Source organism: Micromys minutus (assembly GCF_963924665.1).
Source record: "Micromys minutus genome assembly, chromosome: 11".
NCBI classification, from domain to species: Eukaryota; Metazoa; Chordata; class Mammalia; order Rodentia; family Muridae; genus Micromys; species Micromys minutus.
In genome coordinates, this window is record NC_137980.1 from 45,433,461 (window position 1) to 45,456,368 (window position 22,908).

The 22,908-nt window shown below is 49.8% G+C and overlaps 2 protein-coding genes across 5 annotated transcripts in view; one reads left to right on the forward strand and one right to left on the reverse strand.

Annotated features, from left to right (window-relative positions):
• The window catches only part of JPH2 (junctophilin 2), an 81,187-nt gene extending 75,123 nt beyond the window's left edge, over positions 1-6,064 (forward strand). The window contains exon 6 of the mRNA XM_080925315.1: positions 4,403-6,064. The gene's annotated coding sequence lies outside the window, so the exon portion shown is untranslated. The remainder of the gene's footprint in view (positions 1-4,402) is intronic.
• The window catches only part of TOX2 (TOX high mobility group box family member 2), a gene marked incomplete at both ends in the record, with an annotated part of 116,436 nt that overhangs the window by 80 nt on the left and 93,448 nt on the right, over positions 1-22,908 (reverse strand). For 3 of the 4 annotated variants that reach the window (XM_080925317.1, XM_080925318.1, XM_080925316.1), the window contains 5 exons: positions 1,409-1,536; positions 2,297-2,689; positions 3,408-3,488; positions 6,620-6,847; positions 9,676-9,915. In XM_080925317.1, coding sequence (XP_080781443.1) covers positions 1,409-1,536; positions 2,297-2,689; positions 3,408-3,488; positions 6,620-6,847; positions 9,676-9,915 — 1,070 coding nt within the window. Of the gene's footprint in view, positions 1-53; positions 102-1,404; positions 1,537-2,296; positions 2,690-3,407; positions 3,489-6,619; positions 6,848-9,675; positions 9,916-22,908 lie in introns of those variants that run through there. The other variant, XM_080925319.1, reaches the window with a different exon arrangement.

Below are 22,908 nucleotides of genomic sequence, written 5' to 3' on the forward strand. Positions count from 1 at the left end.
GAGGGAGAGACTCAGCCCTGGGGCATAGGTGTGTCACTGCTCTTGCTGGCCGGTCACCCTGCCTGCTGCCATGGCCTCTTTCCTGTGGTCAGCCCTTCCTGCTCAGGAGCAGTGCCCTCCGGAGAGCCTCAGGGAGGGAGGGGAGGCGGGATTAGGTGAGGTAGAGCGATTTATCGCTGGGGAGCAGGCTGCAGGAGAGAGTAGGGGCTGTCAGCTACTGGAGCCCACCCTGGCCCTGTAACCCTCGCTCTAATTAGCTGTCTTCTAAAGTTGAAGAAGGGAGTTCCCACCAAACAGAAACAAATACCCGTCTAGGCTTCCCACGAGGGACCATATAGTTTTTTAAAATTTGCTTAATGTCTTTTGTGTTATTTTGCTTTTGGAGACAGAAATGTATGTTTCTCAGGCTGGCCTTGAACTTTCAGTGTAGTTGAGGATGGCCTAGAACCCTTGATTCTCCTGCTTACACCCCACCCTCCAGCCTAGGTCCTGGGATTCTAGGTATGTGTCACCACACCAGGTTTAGGTGGGGCTGGGGAATCAGACCCAGGCCTTTGAGCATTCTAGGCAAACATTCTAACAAGTGAGATACAGCCCAAGAGCCCTCACCCACACTGCCATTTGTACACGTCAAACAGAATTACAGGCACCTTTCTGTCTTTAGAATGCAACATGGGGCTAGCCAGGTGTGGTGACACCTACCTGTAGAAGGATGAGGCAGGAGGATTGTGAGTTCAAAGCTAGCCTGGGCTACATAAGAAGACTCCCCATTTAACCAGAAAAAACTAGCCAATAGTTTTAAGAAAAACTAGAATAGGTTGTTGTGGATCAAACATCCTCGCTGGGGGAAGAAGGGCCAGCCTTAGGAAGTTCACACATACAACATACCCGTTCCTCCTGGGCCCCTGACTCTTGGGAAGGGCTAGAGGACAGCCTCTGCCTGCTTGGTTATGAAGGGACTTGCTGCCCACCCAAGTGTGTGTACCTACAAAGGCTTGCCCTAGAAGGTCAGAAGTAGAAACAAGGGCAGGATACAAGCAGTGCCAGGAGCACTAGCAGGCTGGGCAGAGGGAGGAGCCCACGCTGAAAGGCTGGTGGCCAGGGGTGGGGGACACACTGCCTGGTGATGGAGGCGGACACCATCCGCTAAATACTCATCACTCAATATAGACGAAAAGACCTGAACCGAGGCCAGCCTCGGTTTCCCAAATGACCTCCTGGCTGCACCCTCCCACTCCCGGGGACTTTACTCTGCTCTGTGTTGTCCTTTGTACTCCTCAGTATCCACAGGATGGCTGACAGTGACTGTTTCACACCCCATCCCCCATCTCCAGGGTCTCCCTGTCCTCCTGGCCACCCCTGCCCCTTATCATGGATGGACAGCGGAGGGGTTCTGGGGAGGACTGACCTGCAGGTGCCGAGGCCACGCTCCCCACTGGGGTAACTCCCATCCCAGTCCCCGCTGCTGGAAGGGTTGGATGGGCCCGGTGAGCGGGAGCCAGAGCCACTGGGGAAGTCAGAGATGTGTGGAAAGTCCTACAGGGGGAGGAGGGGGTGGTGAGCAGAGGAGAGAGGAGGGGGGGCCTCTCTGGCAGCTGGCACAATCTTTGTGTGTCTGAGGGTGTCTACACTTCAGAGACATTTCCTAAGCTCACACAGAATGGCCACTCTGCCTCCTCCTGCTTCTCCCTAGTAGAGCATCTTTGGGATGATTCAATCTGAGTTGATTGTGTGGCCCAGTGATGGAGTATCTGCCTAGCATGTGTGAGCCTCTGGGGTCCATCCCCAGCATGACAAAGAAGGAAAAAAAAAGACAGACTTGAAATGAAAAATTTAACCCCTATTTTAGCTGAGTCAGGGGGGTGACTTTGCCTTTGGGCTCTTTCCTTTACTGGGCCTCAGTTTCCCAATCTGTAAAATGAAGTCACTGGGTTGCATGCATGTCTTGGAACCATTTGTGGAACCATCACTGGAGGGCTAGGCCTTTGGAGACTGACAGGAGCTGGCAGAGGCTGCTGTGGTGTCAGTGCCTTGGACTGAGAAATTTAAGTAGAAGGCTAAGAGAAGGTTCTGGATCAGGGCTTAGCTGGCAACTAGTCAACTGCATGAGAGAGTTGATTTCTCTCCAGGCAGGTGTCTTAGACCCATTTCAGAGAATAGAAAACTGAGTCTCGGAGAGGCACAGTGCCATGGCTGAGCTCGCACAGTGGACAAGTGACCTGACCGGTGTATGAACTCCCCAGCTGCCTTCCCTTTTGCTGAGAATCACAGGAAGCGGGTGCTCGGTCCTGCTTACCTGTGGCCCTGGAGGTGAGGGGCTCATCGCCAGCTGCACCTGAAGTGCCATGGGAGCAGGCAGGACAGGAGGCTGCGGGGCTGGGGACATGCTGAGAGGCGGGCTGAGGAGGGTGCCCTGCGCGTGGGGGGGCAGTGGCAGCTGCTGGTGCAGGGAGGGGCTGAGAGGGAAGGAGGGCGGTGGTGGGGACGTGCTGAGGCCTGGCAGCAGGGCCTTGGAGCCCAGCGTCCTGGCAAGGCTGGCAGGAGAGGCTCCACTGCGGAAGGCCTGCAGGTCAGAGGGCGTCAGGAAGGAAGCCAGGCCAGGCATGGCGTACATGGGCTGCTTGGGGGGAAGCATTTTGGCTGGCGGGTTCGCCTGAGCGTTCTTGGCCTTGCCTTGGTCCGGGGGGCTCTGGAGAAAGAGGGGAGTCAGGGATACGTGAGGGATGAGTTAGAACCTAAACCGACAGTCAGTGGGTCTGGAGCCTGTAAGGCCTCTGGATGGCTCAATGTCACGGTAAGGAACAGGGTGTAAAGTGATAAGGCGGAACTGTGCAAGGGCCTTCGGACACGTGTCTCCCACCAGATGCTCAGCACCCATCCCCCAGCTTTACTCTCACATGTGCCCATCCCCCTGTTCTCACTCTGTCAGCCAGACCAATACCAGCAAAGAGTGACACTCCCACCCTCCTGACAGTCCCCTCCACTTTGTAAGCACCCTCTGCTCAGCCCTTTACAGCCCGACCCGACCCGCTGTTATTTCCCTGTGACAACCTCCAGAACACTCACTCTGCTTCCCTTCGGGCCTCAGAGCCATACCTTGCCTCCGTGCTTCTGGTGTGAGCAGAGAGAGAGGCAGCGGGCATAGGACAGCAAAGCTGGGTCTGAACCTATAGCAGCCACTGTTGGCCAACCCCACGCTCCTTGCTGAGCGCCCTGCATGCTAGCCCTTCTTGCTGAAAGAAGCCAACGAGATGAACTCCACATGAAGCCCGCCACACTGCTCTCAAGCTGTGACACACGGGTTGCCTCTGAGGTCTGGGGTACCCGCTGTTCCTAGTGGTCCCGGCCTTCTCGCTAGCCCTCCAATGGCTCACTCTCCTTGGGGCCTGGCCCAGGGATTGTGTTACCTTGGACACGAGGCTAGCTCTGTAGGCCGCCAAAGCTTTCAGGTACTCCTTCTTGGCAGCTTCGGTCTTCCTCTTATATGCCTGAAAGATCCGAGACATGGGCAACTCTGGAGAAAATGTCTGGGGTGACGAACAGGGGTTCCGGGGCCAAGCATGGATGAAGGTGATGGGGTCAGAGGCCAGATCAATTGCCCACTGAACCCTCTCTTTCAAGAGCATTGCACAGGGAGTGTAAAGGCCAGGTTACACTCTAGTTCCTCAGCGCAATGTTACAAGTCACTCAGGAGCCCCTCCTGGGACTAGCATCACACCAGCACCCTAATTCTGCACTGTTTGTATTCTGACATGAACCCCGTTCCTACTCATATTTGCTGTGGCTGCTACCATTAGCATTAGACCCAGGTTTGCATGACTGCAGGGAATGGCCCTCGTATGTTTTACGGGCCCTTTGTGTGTGCCTTTTAAATAGAACTCCATTGCAATGACTTGGGACTCAGCCTTGAGACTTTTTGGCCAGTTGTCTAAGAATAAGTTGGTGTGAAGGAGACTTGAAAAGTGCTTAGACCCAGGAATGGCCCCTGGCTGCTCCAGGAACTAGCCAGGAGTGGTGGTTTGAATGAGAATGGCTTCTGTAGGCTCACATACTTGAATGCACAGCCACCAGGGAGTAACACTATTTGAGAAGGATTGAAAGGTGTGGCCTGGTGGAATGCGTGTGTCACTTTGAGGTTTCCAACGCCTATGCCAGGCCCAAGATAGCTCTCTCCGTCTCTTTGTCTGTCAGCCTCTCTCTCTCTCTCTCTCTCTCTCTCTCTCTCTCTCTCTCTCTCTGTCTCTGTTTCTTCCTGTCTCTGTCTTTCAATCTCTGTCTCTCCCTGTCTGTGTTTCTCTCTGCCTCTGTATCTCTCTGTCTCTCTATTTCTCTCTACCTCTGTACCTTTCTGTTCCTCTGTGTCTGTTTCTGCAAACCCTCAATAAAATACTTTCTTTTATAGGTGTTGCCTTGGTCATGGTGCCTCTTCACAGCAACAAAACAGTGACTAAGAGACTGGGCTAGCCTGTGGAATCATGAGACATGCAAGACCCATACACCCGCCTTCTTGAAGAGTTGCCCGCGTGTTACAGCTGATTACAGACGCATAAACAGCTCTCATCAAGGGCAGCAGATGAACTCTCATCCTGAGCCCAGCATAATCCACAACACGAGAAAATGACAAAGGTCTCAGAGTGAAAGCTGGTAGTGTCCCTGGCTCCTCCCACTGCAGCAGCACCCAAGGCCAACCGCAAAGTCCTGGACAGAGACTCTGACGCTGATCTGCCACAGGAGTAAGACCAGAAATGTGGGGGGATTATTCTCCCCTGGAGCAGCTCTCAACCAATGACTAACCAAGCTGGGAGTCATCCAATACCTTGTAGCTCAGATGGGTTGTCAAAGACAAGGTCTATGTTGGCTCCAGAGCTCCTATCACCCACAGTGGGAATTCCCTGACAGTGTCTTCTGCCTTCTACTGTCTCATGTTCTGCTTCTTTTTAGAGGGTCTTAGACTATCTCCTAAACTAGTGCCCTAAACTAGTTCACAAAATCTCTATCTAAATAGGGTAAAGGATGCACCTTGCTAACATCCGTGATCCGTGTTCTGGTCCCAGCTTGCTAACTGTTCTGAGCTTCTCACACTCCTAAAGGAGGCCATCCCAGGGCTGTGTCCTTTCCTCTCTCTTTTCCCCCTGCGATAGTTTGAATAGGTTTGACCCCCAGAGACTTAGGCATCTGAATGCTTGGACCTTAGGGAGTGGCACTATTAGGAGGTGTGGCCTTATTGGAGGAGGTGTGGCCTTGGTAAAGAAGTTGTATCACTGTGGAGTCAGGGCTTTAAGGTCTTAAATGCCCAAGTTACAGTATGGGAAAACCCAGTCTATTTTTAGCAACCTTCTGATCAAGATGTAGAACTCTTAGCTCCTCCGGCACCATGTCTGCCTGCACACTGCCATGCTTCCCTCCATGATGATGATGGACTAAGATCTCTGTAAGCCAGCCTCAATGAAATGTTTGCCTTTATAAGAGTTGCCTTGGTCATGGTGTCTTTTCACAGAAATAAAACCCTAACTAAGACACCCCATGCATCCCCATGACCCACGGCACCACCATGGTTTTACCCATCTGCTTATTTGGGCTTCTAGCTCTTATCCCAGAATCCTAGCTGACTTTCCTGGTTCCATAGACCTGAACAAACTCTAATGCCAGTCTTACAACGGGGACCTTGGTGAGTTGCTTAGCCTCTTGGTGCCTCCCTCTCTTACTATCAAAGGAGGCAATGAATGGTGTACTGGCTGGTTTTGTGTGTCAGCTTGACACAAGCTGGAGTTATCACAGAGAAAGGAGCCTCAGTTGAAGAAATGCCTCCATGAGATCCGGCTGTAAGTCATTTTCTAAATTAGTGATGGGGGGGGCATTATGCGTGGTGTTGTCCCTAGGCTGGTAGGCCTGGGTTCTATAAGCAGGGTGAGCAATCCAGTAAGCAGCACCCCTCCATAGCCTCTGCATCAGCTCTTGCCTCTAAGTTCCTACCCTGTGTGAGTTCCAGTCCTGACTTCCTTTGGTAATGAACAGCAGTGTGGACGTGTAAGCTGAATAAACAAACCCTTCTCCCCTCCCCCAACTTGCTTCTTGGTCATGATGTTTGTGTGGGAATAGAAACCCTGACTAAGACAGATGGGGACCCTCTGCAGTGCTGTAAGGATGAAATGAGGTGATAGAGAGAGGGGTCTTCATGGTGCTTAGTCTAGGCATGCTCCAAGCATGGTAGTCAGTAGACAGAGAAGCAAGGGCTCGGTGTGGTTAGGTAGGCAGTCAGTCTGGGGTGAGTAGCTGATAATGCATTTCTGACTGCATGCGCTAGCTCTGCTCCCTGCCACCTGGAGGCCTTCGGAGAGACCACATGGCCAGTGGAGCAGAAAGGTCAGAGTAGAGGGGCCTGCTGAATGTGGATGGAGATGCTACATGGTTTGTGGATGGAAAAGCAGGGGACCAGTGAGGGCACTATGCACAGTACTAGAAGTCATCAGGGATGGAAGGAATGCTGTCCCTCAGCTTACAGACAAGGAAACAAAGCAGAGAGCCCCCTGCAGAAGCCCCTAGTCCCAGAGGCCTGACATCACACCCTTGGTTCCAGGGTCCAAAGTCAGGGAAAATTCAGAAGGGGACCAAGGCTCACCTGTTTCTGCTCTTCTCCCAGACTGTCCCACATGGAGGCCACTATTTTTGAAACATCCCCAAAGGTGGCACTGGGGTTCTGCCCCTTGATGGCAGCCTGAGTGTCTCTGAAGAAGAGAGCATAGGCCGACACTGGCTTCTGCGGCTCATTGGGATCCTTCTTCTTCTTCTTCTTTGGATTCTTGGCCTTTTTGCCTGGGTCTGCTGAGGGTCTCTTCTCTCCCGAGATCTGCCAGATGAAAGGAGTCAGTAAATCACAGAAATCAGGAGCCTCCTGGCTAATGTGACCCTATTACCCTCGGGCTAAGCTAGGTCTCCTCAGCAGCTTACCTCAGACCAGCCCTGTTCTCTCCCAAGCAGGGACAACGCCGGCCCACCAGGGATTCATACCTAGGCGGAGTGGACTACATTGTCATGCACTTGGAGGAAGGTGGCAACAGACACATACACACAGACAGACAGACGGACATGAACACAGACAACAGACAGACAGGTGCATGCTGATGGAAGTAGATACAGGCACACAGATGGAGAAATATAAGGAGACAGGCACAAAGAACAACACACAGACACAAATCTCAGGGTCAGAAGGACCCAGAGGTATACACGACAGACAGACAGACAGACAGATGCTCATGCACACCCGGTGGCAGCCTGAGGTGTACATTTAACTCTTTAGGGAGGACCCACACGTGTGTCCATTCAGAGTATTTTGACAGTCTCTGGAGACCATTGAGCTAAGAACAATAACTTGCCAATGAGGCTCATTAATGCCCTGGACAGCAATAAAAGCAGTGCTCTGGGGCATTCTACCTTTCTCTGTGGTCAGAAACCATCTACATTTCTATCACTTCAGAACCTAAACAAACCCTCTTCTGACACACCCTCCCCCTTCCCCATATTAACGTCTGTCTCTGTAGACGTTCAAAGTCTCCTGACCAGCAATGAATAAATAGTAAAGCCAACAGAGGCCCAAAGCCAGGCGTGGCGGCGGTGCACGCCAGGAATTGTTGTACTCGGGAAGCCGAGGCAGGAGGATTGAGAGATTAAGGTCCTGTTTCACAAAATGAAAATGAGAAATCAAGGATCCATGCTCTGAGACAATGAAGTGGTATTATGTGCACGGGATGAGCCCTTTGTGAGAATAAGAAGGTCCAGCTGCTGGTGGGCTGTTTTCAGGATCTAACTCCATGTTTTTCTCTTCCCTATCGTGATCATAAACAATATCCAGCTAATGTCTCTGATTCCAAAGGGCAGGCTACCTTCACTGCACTTCAGCTGAGACTGTAGACATGGCGTTACCCCTGGAACCCTCTGATGCTGGAAGGAGTGAGGATAACACGGCTGCCATCCAGTCAGAGGACCCACCTGAGCAGACTCCCCGTCTCAGATATACCTGACTTAGGGTTTCCAGGATAGGGTCGGGATGCTCACAGAGCCCAGTTATTCTCTGTGGGGATCTTAGGCTAACCAGGTACTGGGACCTTTGAACCAGGGTCTGGATCCCATGGGGAAGTCTGTGTGTCTGTGCGCCAACGTGACAAATGCAGCATGACCGACCAATGGCAGGTCCTGGGCCAGTGGACAGACTCAGAGGCATGGAATCTGCCAGGGCCTGTGGCAATGATGGCTGTGTTCCAAGTGACCCTGGGGCCTCTCCAGGCTTTTATCCCATCAGCCCTTGGTGAGGACATGGCAAGGGAAAGACTGAAAATAGACCAGTGGGTGAGTATGTGTGTGCATGCATGGGGGAGGGGAGACAGAGACAGAGAGACAGAGAGAGAAAGAACACATGCATGGGTGTGGAAGACAGCAGTTCATCTCAAATATGCCTGCTAGGATACTGTCTACTTTCTTTCTTTCTTTCTTTCTTTCTTTCTTTCTTTCTTTCTTTCTTTCTTTCTTTCTTTCTTTCTTTCTCTCTTATGCCTGGAGGCTCCCATTCAGCTAGGCTGGCTGACCAGCAAGCCCCAGGGACCCTGCTGCCTCTGCCTCCCCAGTACTAGGCTCAGGTCCTCTCACTTGCATAACAAGCACTTTACCATCCCCTGTTCTGAAGGTAGATGCTTGAATTGATAGAAACTGCTGGATACGGCACGGCAGTGGTTAAGACTGCACACACAAAGCTTCCTTGCAGTCACCTTGGTATGCTTTCTGTATGTGCAGCTCTGACATGGTAAGTAACTCAGTTTCCCCATCCACCAAATGGATGTAGCACTGTTACAAGGACTAGAGGAATGGATGTTTGTTGAGTTTTTATAAAAGCATCTGGTCTGTGGGTTATATAGAAGTTATAGGAATTTGGTGGTGGTGGTGGGGTGACACAGGATCTTACATAGCCCAAGCTATGTAGCTAAAAGATATTCCTGGAATTAACACTGTCCTTGAGCTTCTGACCCCCCTTCCTAGGTGTTGAGACTGCAGGCACCACTTCTAGTTATGTGGCATGAGATTGAACCAAGAGCTCGGCGAATGCTAGGAGAGCACCATACCAATTCAGCTGTATCTCCAGACCTTAGAAGTGAAGTGTTTGTTAACTACAAAGAAATCAGAGACCATCCCTGGGGATGGAGGTGTGGCTGGTGATAGCGTACTTGCCTATCAACAAGCAAGGTTTTAGGGGTTATGCCTCCAGGAATATGTAGAAACAAAGGTAGGGAAAACGGGGAGGAGGAAGAGAGGGAGGGAAGAAGGAGGAGGTGAGGGAGAGGGGGAAGGCAATTACCCCCACCTGGCCTATGCTGTGACCCAAATGATTTTGAGAATGATCCTGGACCAGGATGAGGAGAAGCACATAGAACCCTGTCTTGGGCCTCCTGCCATGGACACTGTAGCTGGGCCCCAAATCTCTTCAGGACTGCATTGTGCAGGAGGAGGGGGTGTGCCTGGAGGAGGGGTCTCCCGTAGATTCAGCAGCCACAGCCTGATGTTCCGAGGGCTCAGGTGTCATTCCTCTGACCAGAGATCCACATGGTATCCAGCAAAGACTAAATGATGGCCATGACTCGACGGGGCCCCTTCTTCACTGGGGAGGTACCTTGAAGCCACATCACTCACCTTGAAATGGGCATCTGATTCCTCCTCCTGTGTGGAGCTGGATGGAGAAGGGGTCGCTGACTTGCTCCCTGGGGGTGATGGGGAGCTGTGGGCAATGCCACTCCGGATGCCCATCTGGGAGATGAGCTGGGACTGGCTGAGGGCACTCATGTGGCTGGCCAGCATTGCCGGGCGGCCCAGCAGAGGCCCTGGCCGGCCGGAGTCATAGGCAGCTACCTCCGAGTGGACCATTTCCTGGATCTGAGGAAGGACAAGGTGATGGTGTTAGAAGGCTCTGCCATGACAAATGCCACACCTGCCTCTCAGGAAGGGGGACATCTGGGTGAGAAATGGCAGGTGGCCATTTCCTTGCTGGGCTGTGCTTCCCACCGGGGATTTTAAGGTGGAGTTCCAGTCTCCCCTGACCTCTGTCTGATGCAGAGAACCTGCAGAGCCCTGGGCGGTGGGTGGTCAGCACGTCCCCCGTACAGGAGCTTGGCTCAGCTGTGAATGGATTGTCTCCCGGTGCAAGCGAACATGGCTCGGCCTTGTTTGTCTCGCAACAACGAACAGCAAAGAGCAAAGAGGCAAGGAGCACACTTTGGAGTCCTTGCCCAGTCCCTTGCCAGGTGTGTGACTCTGGCCAGTAAAACCCCCTTTCACGATTAAGGACCGAATCTACTCAAGCGTAAAGTAAGGTTTGTGCCAACTAAGTCTGTTCAGTGCAATGAATGAAAAAAAAATCTCTTGCAGTCATTTAGCAGGTTTTCCCTATACATCAGTTTCTTTCTTATTTTATTCCTTTTTCCCCTTAGTGATTTTTTTTTTAAGATTTGTTTATTTTATGCACATGAGTACACTGTAGCTGTCTTCAGACACACCAGAAGAGGGCACCAGATCCCATGACAGATGGTTGTGAGCTACCATGTGGATGCTGAGAATTGAACTCAGAACCTCTGGAAGAGCAGTCAGGGCTCTTAACCACTGAGCCATCTCTCCAGCCCTAGTGTTTATATTTGGGATACAAGAAAACTAACCATTTCCCCACACAGGAGCACTCTCACACGAACATGGAACTAGCACAGTGTGGACTCATGACCCAAGCAAACACCGTATAAATGTAGGTTTCATTGAGACCTCTGTGGACTTAGAATTATTTAACAAACATCGTATAAATGCAGGTTTCATTGCGGCCTCTGTGGACATTCTCAGAATTATTTTTCTTTCCTCTGCAGTATTATTTGCCCTGTCTGACGTCTGATGGTAAATGCCTGCATGCTCTCAGCCTTTTCTTCATTAAGCAGCAAATCGGCCTTTTATTTTATGAGGTTTTAAAACTTCTCTTTAGAAGAACCACCCCTCGCTAGGCATGGCAGCCCATGCTTGCAATCCCAGAATAGCGTGAGCAATGTAGTGAGATTCTGCCACAAACAGACAAACGAGATCTCAGATTGATCCTTTCTCCTCTGTTCTCTACAATTTAATATCTAATTTTATCTTTGTTAACTCCTCCTCCTGGCTTGTAAAGATCATTGCTGATTCTCCCTCAATTTTGAATTATATTTCAAAATTCATTTACTCCCCTTGTTTTATGATTAATATGGGGAAATGGCTCACTGGGTAGAGTTCATGTTGTGTGAGCATTAGGACCACTATTCGGATCTCTAGCATGCATGTAAAAGGGGCACCTAGTAGGACCACTGTTCGGATCCCTAGCATGCATATAAAAGGAGCACCTAGTAGGGCCACTGTTCAGATCCCTAGCATGCATGTAAAAGGGGCACCTAGGTTCTCACCCTCACTTTGCATCCTGGCATGGGGGTTGGGGGACAGGAGGTTGAGGGAGGGTTTTAGGGAAGGAGGAAATGGAGAGAGTTAAATCCTGGGGTCTTGGCTAGAAATGCAAAGTTTAGGGTCAGGGAGAGACTCCATCTTAAAACAAAACAAAACAAACAAACAAACACAACAAGAGCAGGGCCAAGTCTAGGGAGATGGCTTAGTTGGCTAAGCCTAGGGGTGAAGAGTTTATGTAAATGCCCAGTGGGAGCTATAATTATAGCCTTGAAGGGAGAAGTGGAGTCTTCAGAGCAAGCTGGCTGGCAGGATGAGCCAATCTGTGAGCTCTGGGCTCTATTGAGAGACCTTTCCTCAATGAGTAAAGGGGAAGAAAGTGGAAGAGCGATGGAGGAGAACTTTAGCCATCAAATTCAGACCTGCACAAACACTCGCACAGCACACTCACACTCACACAGCACACTCACACACAAGTGCCCACAAACACATAAACATGTGTGTACACACGGACACGTGCACGCCCCTGCCACAAATGAACAAAGAAAGAAAAAAGAGAGCTGAAAAAGGACACAGCTGAACTGGTTACAGACTAGCATTGACTGCAGATCTCTCTAATCCCACAGGAGCTTGACTAGCCCGGGATTTTAAAACCTGTGACCCTTTCCTCCTCCAAGAAACGTTCACATGGCTGGGGGTATACAGCAGAATAAAGTAGGCGTGCAAATCAAACACTCACTGCTGAGAAACTGTGAGGGAAGCTATTTGAAAACAAGTCTTTGGTGCGCATTGCGACGCAGGCGCCAACGGTGTGTTCTACTGTGGTGCATGAGTTTATTGACGTGCGCATGAAGAACTGAACCTCGGCTGAACTCTGGCACGCAGGATGCAGAACATCTTTAACATTTCTCAGAGTTGATCCATATTTTGAATTCCATAATCATCCGTGCTGAAACTCTGCTTGGCAACAATCTATAGCTCAGACTGGCAGAAGTATGCCTAGTGCCATTTCAGATACGGTTGGGATTCCTGTCCTAACCCTAAGCCAAAATTCACTGAACAACCTCTTATGAAACACTTGAGCAACTCAAATATCAGTCCAACAAAATATCAAACACATTCTATAAAAAAAAAAAAACACACAGAGAATGCAAAGATGTACTAAATGCCAAGGAAGATGGTAGGAAAATATTAAATCTTTGTTTTCCACTATAAAACCATGATTAAAAACCATCTTTCTATAGATAAAATTATATGTGGGTATGTAGGTGTATATGTTTACCTATGTGGGTCAGAGGTCAACCCTTGAAAGGGAGTGCCTTATATCTGACGAGCCATCTCTCCAACCCCCCCCCCCAGGCTTATTGTTTTTTTCTTAAGATTTATTTATGTTTATTGTATATGAGTATACTGTAGCTGCCTTCAGACACACCAGAAGAGGGCATCAGATCTTATTACAGATGGTTGTGAGCCACCATGTGGTTGCTGGGATTTGAACTCAGGACCTCCAGAGGAGCAGTCTTAACCGCTGAGCCATTTCTCCAGCCCCCATGCTTATTCTTATTTTGAGACTTTAAAAACTTTATGTGTATGGATATATCCTTTGTGTATATCTGTGTACCATGTATGTTCAGTGCCTGTGGGGGACAGAAAGGCTTCGGAAGAAGCAGTTCTATTAAAAATTCAATCTAGCAGCTTCCCTGACCCTCCTGTCCCACAACAGTTACTTCGTTCATGGGTTATTTTTGATACAGCGTTTTATTCAAATTAAGCAACTTATTGCTTGTTTGCCTTATTTGGTACAAAACCATCTAGACCTAGGTCAAAGGTTCGGACAGGAGCCACTTCACCAGGAGAGAACATCTGAAGGTGTCTACAAAGACATTTTTCTGTCTCGCCACTGGAGGTACTGGCAAAAGAAGCTGGTGAACTCTACAGTGAGTGCAATGGCCGCCTTCCATCCTTGCCCCCGAAACAAAGACTTGTGTGTGCTGAGGGTGAGCAGCTTTGCTCTCCACAGGGGATGCTTTCCTTGAGGAAAATCTCAGCTATGCTCTGGGAATGTTTCTCAAAACCGAAGACCAGGCTTTGTCTTCTACTCTCTGGCTGCTCAGAAGAGAGTTTAAATGGCACGTGTGCTATTGTTATTGTGGTCGGGGAACACGAATCCTAGAAATTCGGTTTTTTGGAACAAGCCGAGGCTTCCCTTAGGACAGAACCACATCTTGCAAAAATTTTCATGTGAAAGTAAAATAATGTGAGCTTGGAGTTGAGCGTGTAGCTCAGGGCAGAGTGCTCAACCTGGATGCGTGAGGCCCTGGGTTCGATTCTTAGCACTGAAAAAAAAAAAACCTAATTGAAATAATATTTACTGTGCTATATAAAAATCCTCCCTGTCAATCGAATGTACTGTTCTGACATCAGCCATGAGACAGAAAACTGAGGTAAAGCCCCTCGTCTCTACCAGTTCTCCAGAGGATTTGGCGTGAACGGATTTTCTTCAGGTATGTCTCATGAACTCGTTCAGTGCTTAGACATCCCAGAATGCTCCTCTTTGTGAAGGCTGCTCCTTATTCATGAAGGCATCTCCGCCTTGGTGACTGTCTCTGCCTTCCATTCTATGGGCCGTTGTCATGGTTTCCATACGGTTTTGTTCTCATCCTGCATGGTTTCAGATGCTCACCACGCAAACAGCATATGGGCGAATGCTGGTCCACAACCCCATTCTCAATTGATTGGTATCTTCGTTGATCTCAATATATTGGAATCCTTGTTAGCACATTCATCATGAACCCGAAGTGTAGGCTTAGCGAGCCAACTTCCTTAAAGTGTGACAGGTTTTAAGTTTCTAAGCACCTCCCCCTTTCTACCTACAATATGTGCATGCCATTTCTTCTATGTAGATTTTTGTTTGTGTTTTTCTTTTAGGCAGGGTCTTGCTATACAGCCCAGGTGACTTTAACCTCTCTATCCTCCCTCCTCAGCCTCTTGAATTAGAGGTGTGCACCACCATTTCTAGCTTTTAAGTTTTAAACGAGAAATTGGCATGGTTTCCTTCAGCATAGACTGTAGCTTGTTAGGACATGCTATAGTTTTCTTCTCGGCTACCTGTGGCGGAATCCTTCAGTCCCATATTCCTGACTTTGTAAGTTATTATCTTGCTGATATTTGAGAGATTAAAGGTACTTAAATTATTATTATTATTATTATTATTATTATTATGATCATCATCATCATCATCATTGTTACTACTTTGTAAAGGTCCTATGTGGGACACATTCGAAGTCTGACCACTGGTGAGGCGGAACACCGTCCATTAGTCACTTGGCTGTGAACTGGTGGGCAGCAGCAGAGTTCGGCTCTTAGGAAGGGTGGGGTGTGGCTCGATCCCCAGTACCTCATAAGCTGGATTTCGTGTGCTTGTCTGATTTCCTCAGCACTCAGGAGGCTGTGGCAGGTGGATCAGAAGCTCACAGTCAGCCTCAGCCATAGATGGAGTTCAGTGAAGCCTGGGCTAGAAACTCTCTCAGAAACAATCTCAAACCTAAAACAAAGCCACAGCCTTCAGTCCTTAGTAAATGAGCACACAATTCCCAGCACGTCACAATGCACACCTCCCGGAACCTAGCAACCCCCACCCTCCCACACAGGAGGACTCGTACACTGCAGGAAAAGGTGTGAAAGACTCTGACAAAGACTAACAAATGTCCCTTTGATGTTCTGCTGTGCACTGCCCTCTGGACCTCTGAGGCGAGCTGATTCAATCTGAATGTCCCCTCTGAATTTGACCAGGCTATTCTAATTCTGCAACTTTGTAAACTGTGGCAGAAAAGGGGTTATCCCAACTGGTTCTTTTAGAAATCCTTAAAGATCATATTGTGGTAAAGTAAGCGATGTTTCTTGTGGCAGTTTTCTTATTGTTGTGTTTATGTGGGATGTGTGGACGGGCATCTGCAGACTATAGTGGGCAAGTGGAGATCAAAGGTTAGCTTTGTGAGGTCAGTTCTCTTTTTCCGCCTTTGTCTGGGTCCTGGCGGTCAAGCTGGGTTGCTAGGATTTCTCTACAGGTGTCTTTATCATCTGAGCCAACTCCCTGCATGGGAGCAACCGTGTTTATGCACACATCTCAGTGCTACATACACACCATGCCTCCAATCACTACATCCATCTACAGAAGTATCTTTAACTCTCTCTACCGATATTAAATAGTAGCTTCCTGTTCCTGTCTGGCCCAGGTCTCTGGAAACCTTTCTTTGTATGTGGTCTATGGGTGTGCAGGATGTATGTACACACGCATATGGAGATGCCTGTGCCTCAAGGCCAGAGGAGGGCGTTGGGCATCCTCTCTATTGCTCTCCACACATTTTCTTGAGATTGTGTTTCTCACTGCATCTGGAGCTAGGCAGACTGGCAGCAGGCCTCAGCGATGAGCCTGTCTCTGCTACTCACGGACACACCCGCTTACGGCTGGGGATTTGTACTCAGGTCCTCAGGCTTGTGCAGCAAAAACTTACCAACAGAGCCATTTCCCCGTCCCTTATTGATTTTACCGTAAGTACCCAGGATAAAGGGAATCGTAAAGTCTCCCTTAGTGACCGTCTTATTGCACTTAGCACAATGACCTCAAGATTTATACACATTGTAGTGTAAGTCAGAATTTCCCTTTTAAGCGTGAGGAATATTTCATTGTATATATACCACATTTTGCTCTCCATTTTTCTGTTAAGGGGACTTTGAATGATTCTTTTTTTTTTTTTAAGATCCAAACTGTAATATCAACAGTGGATGAGTGTCAGGTGGGAAACAACTGATCCTTATCCATCAAAACACAAATACAATTTTCTGGTAGTGAAATAATTGATCCTACATGATAGAAAAGTTCATTCTGACCATCAAATTCAATTGCTCTATGGTATCAGCCAGTTTTCAAGTTGTTAGTCAATTTATTCCAGCACCCCTGATTGCTTAACCCTGTGCCTACTTTTCAGATTCTCCTCCGAACTGAGTGTAATAGCTTCCCGGCTTCCTCATTAACAACCAGCTAAGTGTGCTTTTAATATGTCTGCGTGTTCTACTTGTATGAGAGTCGCTGTGTTACCTTTAGAAATTTGTACAATAAAGGCGCAACAGAATCTTAAACGCCAGAACAACTGGAATTATTTTAAAGGCTTACCTGCGGAGGGAAGCAGAAATGGCTTATTGAGGCAAAGGAATGCTTCTCAAAGTCAGAATGGATGATGGGAGCCTCGCTCCCGGTGTGGGTGAACGAGCGAGGGTAAGCAAAGAGCAGAGAAGGTTCCGAAGGACACGGGCAGCCCCATACCTTTAAACCCACAGGTAAAGCCTGTAGCGTTGCTCGGCCGTGCTGAGCGTGGGAGAAGAAAAAAGAAAGGCAACAGACTGGAGCTGATTTCTGAGAGAGATGAGAGGGGGCTGAACTGGCTCTGGCAGCTTTTATTCTGTCAAAAGCAGGGCTGGTGCAGAGGGTGATCACAGAGGCTTGTCAACACAGAATACCCTGGGGGATGGGTTCCAGGTAATCTGGGATGCAGAAGTGGCTGGCATATCTCCATGGCTCTATTGGATCATGAACGATTTCACATGAGATGATGCTGAAGACTGAGCCCCCGATCTCCAGGCCAGCTCCAGACGCTGTGTGCAGCCATCTGACTGGCACCCCCTTCCCCGAAGCACACAAGACCATAGAAAGGGAAGCCTCCTTTCTCCCTAAATCTTGCCCTAATTTCACCAAAACAGCACATGGCATCATCTTTTCCGTAGCTACACGAGCCACATGGGAACAGCATCCATCTCCTTCCCAAATATCCCTTGCCTGGCCCTGGATACACCAAGCACTCTTGGCCATTTTTTTCCACGGTGAGTTTCAAATCTCACACACTCTTCTCCTTCCCACAAGTCACCCAAGATGCACAATCCAGGTCCCTCTACCCTTTACTCTTGTTTTAAAACTGTTTATTGCACCGGACACGGTGGCACATGCCTTTAACCTTAGCACCGGGGAAGCAGAAGCAGGCTGATCTCAGAGCCAGGCTGGTCTTCTAGAGAGTTCCAAGCCAGCCAGGTCTACATAGTGAGACCCTGCGTCAAAACAAAGATCTCAGCCTTGCCCTTGTGCTGAGTTTGGAGTTTGGAAAAACACTCCGAGTCTGAAGCTAATCTGGTCTTAACATGCAAGTGTTACTCACCTGAGCACACTCTCTCCTGATTCAGAAATCCCTGTCACGTGGAAGGCTCCCCCGACTCCCATTTTCCCTACTGGATCTTCTGAAGACATTCTCTCTCTCTCTCTCTCTCTCTCTCTCTCTCTCTCTCTCTGTGTGTGTGTGTGTGTGTGTGTATGTGTGTGTGTTTTCCCATGTATTCCTGGCTTGTCTCACTTTCTCTCTGCCCTCGTGGCTCTGCTCCTGCCTCTACCCTTCTCCAGGTCCTCATTCCCCTCTCTTCCCCTAAACAAACCTCAGGTCTGTCCCACAGTGTGATTTCTTGGTGAGCACCTTGGCATGGGCCCACCAGGTGCCCCGGCCTACCACATACGCCCTGCCCACCACCAGTTATGTGTCATAACACATTCCGTTTACACCTAGAGATTTCTGTAGTCGTTCAGGGCTATCCCTAGCATTCCTAAAAAGGTTGTTTGCAGAGCGCAGCAAACAGCACGTCTGGGAAAATGTTCATCTCGCCACAGAGCTCACTCCTGCTTTGCCCATGGCTTCCTTTGCAAATGCTGGCAGGCCTTTTGGGGCTTCTGAGTTGGCATGGTTTCAGTGCTCAGCATTAGGGAAGATAGGCCTGAAAGCCTCACAGTCGGTCAGGGGCACCGGACTTTCTACACGGACAATATGTAGCTACAAACCAATAAGATGTGAGCATGCCCACCAAGCATCCTAGACTTTCTTAGGGTATTTCATGAACTCAGTCCTAACTCCCCAAAGTAAAAAGGATGCCCCCAATTAGAGGCCGGCGGCCACTTGAGACTCTGTGGTGCCAGAGACTTTGCAGCGGTCAGGCCTGAGCCCATCTCATGCCAATGTCCTTGTCTCTCGCTGTTGAGGACACTGGCACCTGTCTCCTTATTTAGAGAAGTTCTGCTGGCCCAATAGGCAGTGCCCAGCAATCCCCTGCCTGCCCAGTGGCAGACCCCGCTGTGGCTTGACTGATGACCTCTCCGGGGTCATGAGGGCTTCTCTCTGTCATGGACCTTCCCTGAACTCCACTCATTACCCAAAGCATTCCCTAGCCCCTCTCTGCTGTCCCGCTCTGGGACCTCGGTGGCTTACCATGGGGAGACCTCTAATCAGGGTGAGGGCCTGGCTGGCACTACCTTGCTGAGGAGATGCTGGCCACGGCATGAGATCCCCTTCTGCTCCCACATGCAAACATATGGCCAGCCCGTAGCCGCACCTGCACCCTCTCCTGCAGGCCCAGGCAGAGGAGCAGGAGGGAGGTGGCAGGCTCACAGACGTAATTAGACTTAATAAATTCTCAGGGTTGTGGAGTGCCAGGAGCTTTTCACACATGCCCAGCTGCCGTCTCCATAGAGGATTCTAGGTGCCGGAGTACCCCCACTAGGGACAGTGAGAAATCACACCTCTTCTCAGCTTCTGCCAATCAACAGAACTGAATCCCCTCCTGCCTCCCCTCAGAGGGGACCAAAGGACTGAGCTGTCTTTTTTTCCTCTCCACATAAGCTACAGACCCTCCTTTCTGTTAAATTCTGTCACGTAAGCCCTTTCCTGGGTGCAAGTAGGTTCTAAAGTCCCTTAAATTCTGAGCCACATCAGAAAAAAAAATGGGGTTAGAAGCCACTGGCCAGCACTTTCTTTTCTAATCCCCTTGACGGTCTCCGGTAGCAACAAACATTAGCACCTCTGTCACATTCGGTGCCATGCTGACCATTATGCCAGCATCGTTTGTGGTCCTGTTGCACATGTGTGGGCACATGTGCACCATCTGTGTGCAGGAACTATGCACAGAGGGCTATGTTGGGAGCTTGTGAGTAACTCTCTGATGGACACACAGTTTTCTCCCTACTTACTCTGAAGCCACTGAAACTTGGGTGGTGAAGCCTGTGACTGGTGGACTCAGGTGACCGTCTCAGAAGGCCACCACTAGGAAAGAGGCAAGTCAGAACTCCACCCGTCTGCTCCTGGGATCCTGACTGTGGCCACAGGGAAACAGGGTGACACCGAGCCTGACCTTAGGGGCAGGGAGCTGTGTGAGATCCAAATGAAGAAGTTTCCCTTCTTTTAAGATCATTCAGAAGACACAGGCCTGGGGGCTACGGAGACCTTGATGTGACTCTTAGCACTAAGGGACCTTAGACAGGACTGTCCGTTCTGTGCCTGCATTGCCATGTCTGTCACGTACAAGATACAGCAGATGCGCCTCCCGGGACAGGGTGCGAATTCAGTATCACCCAGTAGTTTCCCTCTTCCTTTCCCATGAACTTTTTCCTGTTGTGAGTTTGAACGAGGCTCTGTGAATAGGCGAGAATAGCCAGGAGGGAGACTTCTCTCATAGTATGTATAATGGTACGAAGTCCGGCCCAGGGCTGATGCTTCACACACAGTCATCACATTGGTTTTTACCAGGAGCTGGCGAGTTCCTGGCAGTGGTCAGATACTGGGTTTCGGGGGAAAGGTGGGATCTGTTGTAACTGCCTAACTGGGCTGTGGGAGCAGAAAGGCAGCTACAGGCAACAGGCAAACGACTGTGCAGTAAGAAGACCTGGGGCTCATGGCTAGATAGTGCCAACCTCCTTATTAATTGAATTCCATTGATAAAAACAACAGCACCATCCACTTGGCCGTCCCTACTTGACAGCCAGCAGCCTGCCTGCTCATCACACTGAATCCTTACCCTGTCCCAGAAGGCGAGTCTGCTGTATCTTGTACGTGACAGATGTGGCAATGCAGGCATAGAACGGGCAGTCGCTGTCCAAGGTCACTTAGTGCCAAGAGTCACATCAAGGTCTGGGTAGCCCCCGGGCCTGTGCCTTTAGCTGTAATCCTCAGTCTCTCCTCCTCATATCAGAGCAAACACCTGCTACAAACTCCCTGAGCTGTACCTCACCCTGGCCATTGCTGGGGTGTAGCTCCGCCTCTCTCAGAGTGTGGGTGGGGGTAGGGAAGGCTCTGGCGTGTGGATAAGGCTGCTTCAGAACCTTAGTGCTCTGTTTCCCTGTTGCTGGGCACGGTGGCTTCTAACAACTCACTCATACCCATCTCTAGAAACTGCCTTTACTGATGGCTGCCCTGTCCCATGGCTACATCTTTTCCCATGGGTGCTTGTATAAAGCCAAGTGGGGTTTAAGGTCTTGTCTCCTTGATGAGTCTGTTTCCAGGAGGGTCTGACTGCCCACAGCCCCCTGTCACCCCAGGTGTCCTCTACGAGGACACTTGTACTGTGTAATCACTCAGTGTAATCACACACTCACAGATGCTCAGCTTGCTTTGATGATGCTGATATATTGGGGTGGGTCAGCCTTTTGGTCTGTCATCCTTGGAATTGCTGCTATGGGATATCACAATTAAAGTCCTAAGTCACCCACAGCACCTTTCCCACGTGCATTCTGCTCTCTGAAATACCTATAGGCTTTAAGAAGCCAAATGTTTGAAAATTCACACACACACACACACACACACACACACACACACACACACACACCCCTTTCGCCAGAAAAAAAAAAAAGAGAGAACCAATAGCAAGCTTCCCCCCAGTGCCTGCCCCTTGCTGGCAAGCCTCGTTGGCAAGTATTTCTAATAAACTTTCATGCTTGGCGGGAGATCCTTTGCAGGCTGACAAATTCCTCCTGAAATGTAGATGTCTTGTTCAGAGTTATTACGCCAGTGCACAGGTGCCCAGCTGCTATTGTAAAACCAGCAAGCATTTAATTGAAACAAACGACTATAATAATAGTACATTATCCCTGCAGGCCAAGCGCCATCATAGTTTTAATTATTGAGTTAAGAGTCTCACTAATTTATCCTTTAAAGCAACAGCCCATTCCCCGTTAGACTGATCATCTTGTTATGAATATGAAGGCCCAGCAGGGAGGTTGTGAATCGAAAGCCATTTGTCCCCTTCAGGGCTGTTTTTGTCTTTGAAGAAAGGTTTGCAAACAGGCAGCTGAGCTGCTTGGCGGGCTCCACTAGGGATGGGAGGTTTCCGCTGAGGTTGGGGGGGGGCTGCCTGATCCCTGCCTTCCACCTCTGGGTTGCAGGTCTCCTTACAGAGCCTGCGCTACTTCTCTACTTGATCACAACCAAGATTCAAAGTCTTCCCACTAAGCTCCAGTCTCCACCACAACCTTAAACCCCAAAGCTGATACCTTCCTTCCTTCCTGCTCTCCTCCCATTCACCCCCACCCCTGCTTCACCCTCACCCCTTCATTACTGTTTCCTAAATATTCAAGTGGGCTCTTTCTTCTGGGTCGGTGTAGAAATGAGCGTAATTTTTTTTTGTGCCCCTGGGGAATCCGCTGACAGTTTTGTAACTAGACTACAGAAAGCTAAAGAAACAGGAGAGCTTAGAATACAGACCAGCCACTTCCAAAGTCACTCACACTGGGTAGGACAGCCTGTTAAGCCTCAGTCTGCAGTGTTCTTCCTTAGGGAGAGGCGTGCTCAGCCTGCTAACTTCCTCACAACTGAGAGACCCGGTTCAAGCCTCAAGTTCCCCAGGAGGTTTTTTCCTGGCCAAGCAACATTGCTCTACAACCTATGGCCCCAATGCACACTGGAGAGTGGACAGAAACTCCCAGCCCCTTAGGCTGCTGTTGCCTTCTCTCCACAGCACCTTCCAGCAGTGTGTGGAGTGTTTATTAGCTCTCTTTCTGTTGCCCTCCTGTAAACTACACCTGGTAAAGGCCTTTGCTTTGATCCCTGACTACTCAGCCAGCACCTAGCAGGGTGTGAAAGTCAGTGAGAACCAAGCATGTCCTCTAGAGGTATGTGCCTGAGGACGGTCCTGGTTTTCTGTCTTCTCATATCTGTCACCCCTGAGTGCTTGCCCCACTCCCACTGCTGCATACAGGACAGTCATCATCTTGTCTGCGTGTATCATTCCATCCGCACCGGGCACCGTGTGGAGCCGTCGGGGAGTTGGAGCAACAAGCACGGTTAACGCTTGCCTCGTGGCGTGAACTCCACACACACCGAAAGGCTGTAAGGCAGAGTGTCCAAGCCAGACTAGGAGATCGGCAGGGTACTTCACTGAGCAGTGGGCCGTGGGGGCAGGGGGAGCTGGGTTGGGGTAAGGAAGAACTAGAGGGCCAAGCAAGGCAGGACTGGTGAGCCCTGAATGTCACGCCCGAGTCCTGGGGAACTGCAGGTAGACCAGTAGACTGCAGGTAGACTGCAGGTAGACTGGTGTCTGGTAGACCAGTTTGGCTGCTAAGAGAAGGCAACAGTGGTGAGCTGAGCTGACCCAGACTCAGCCAGA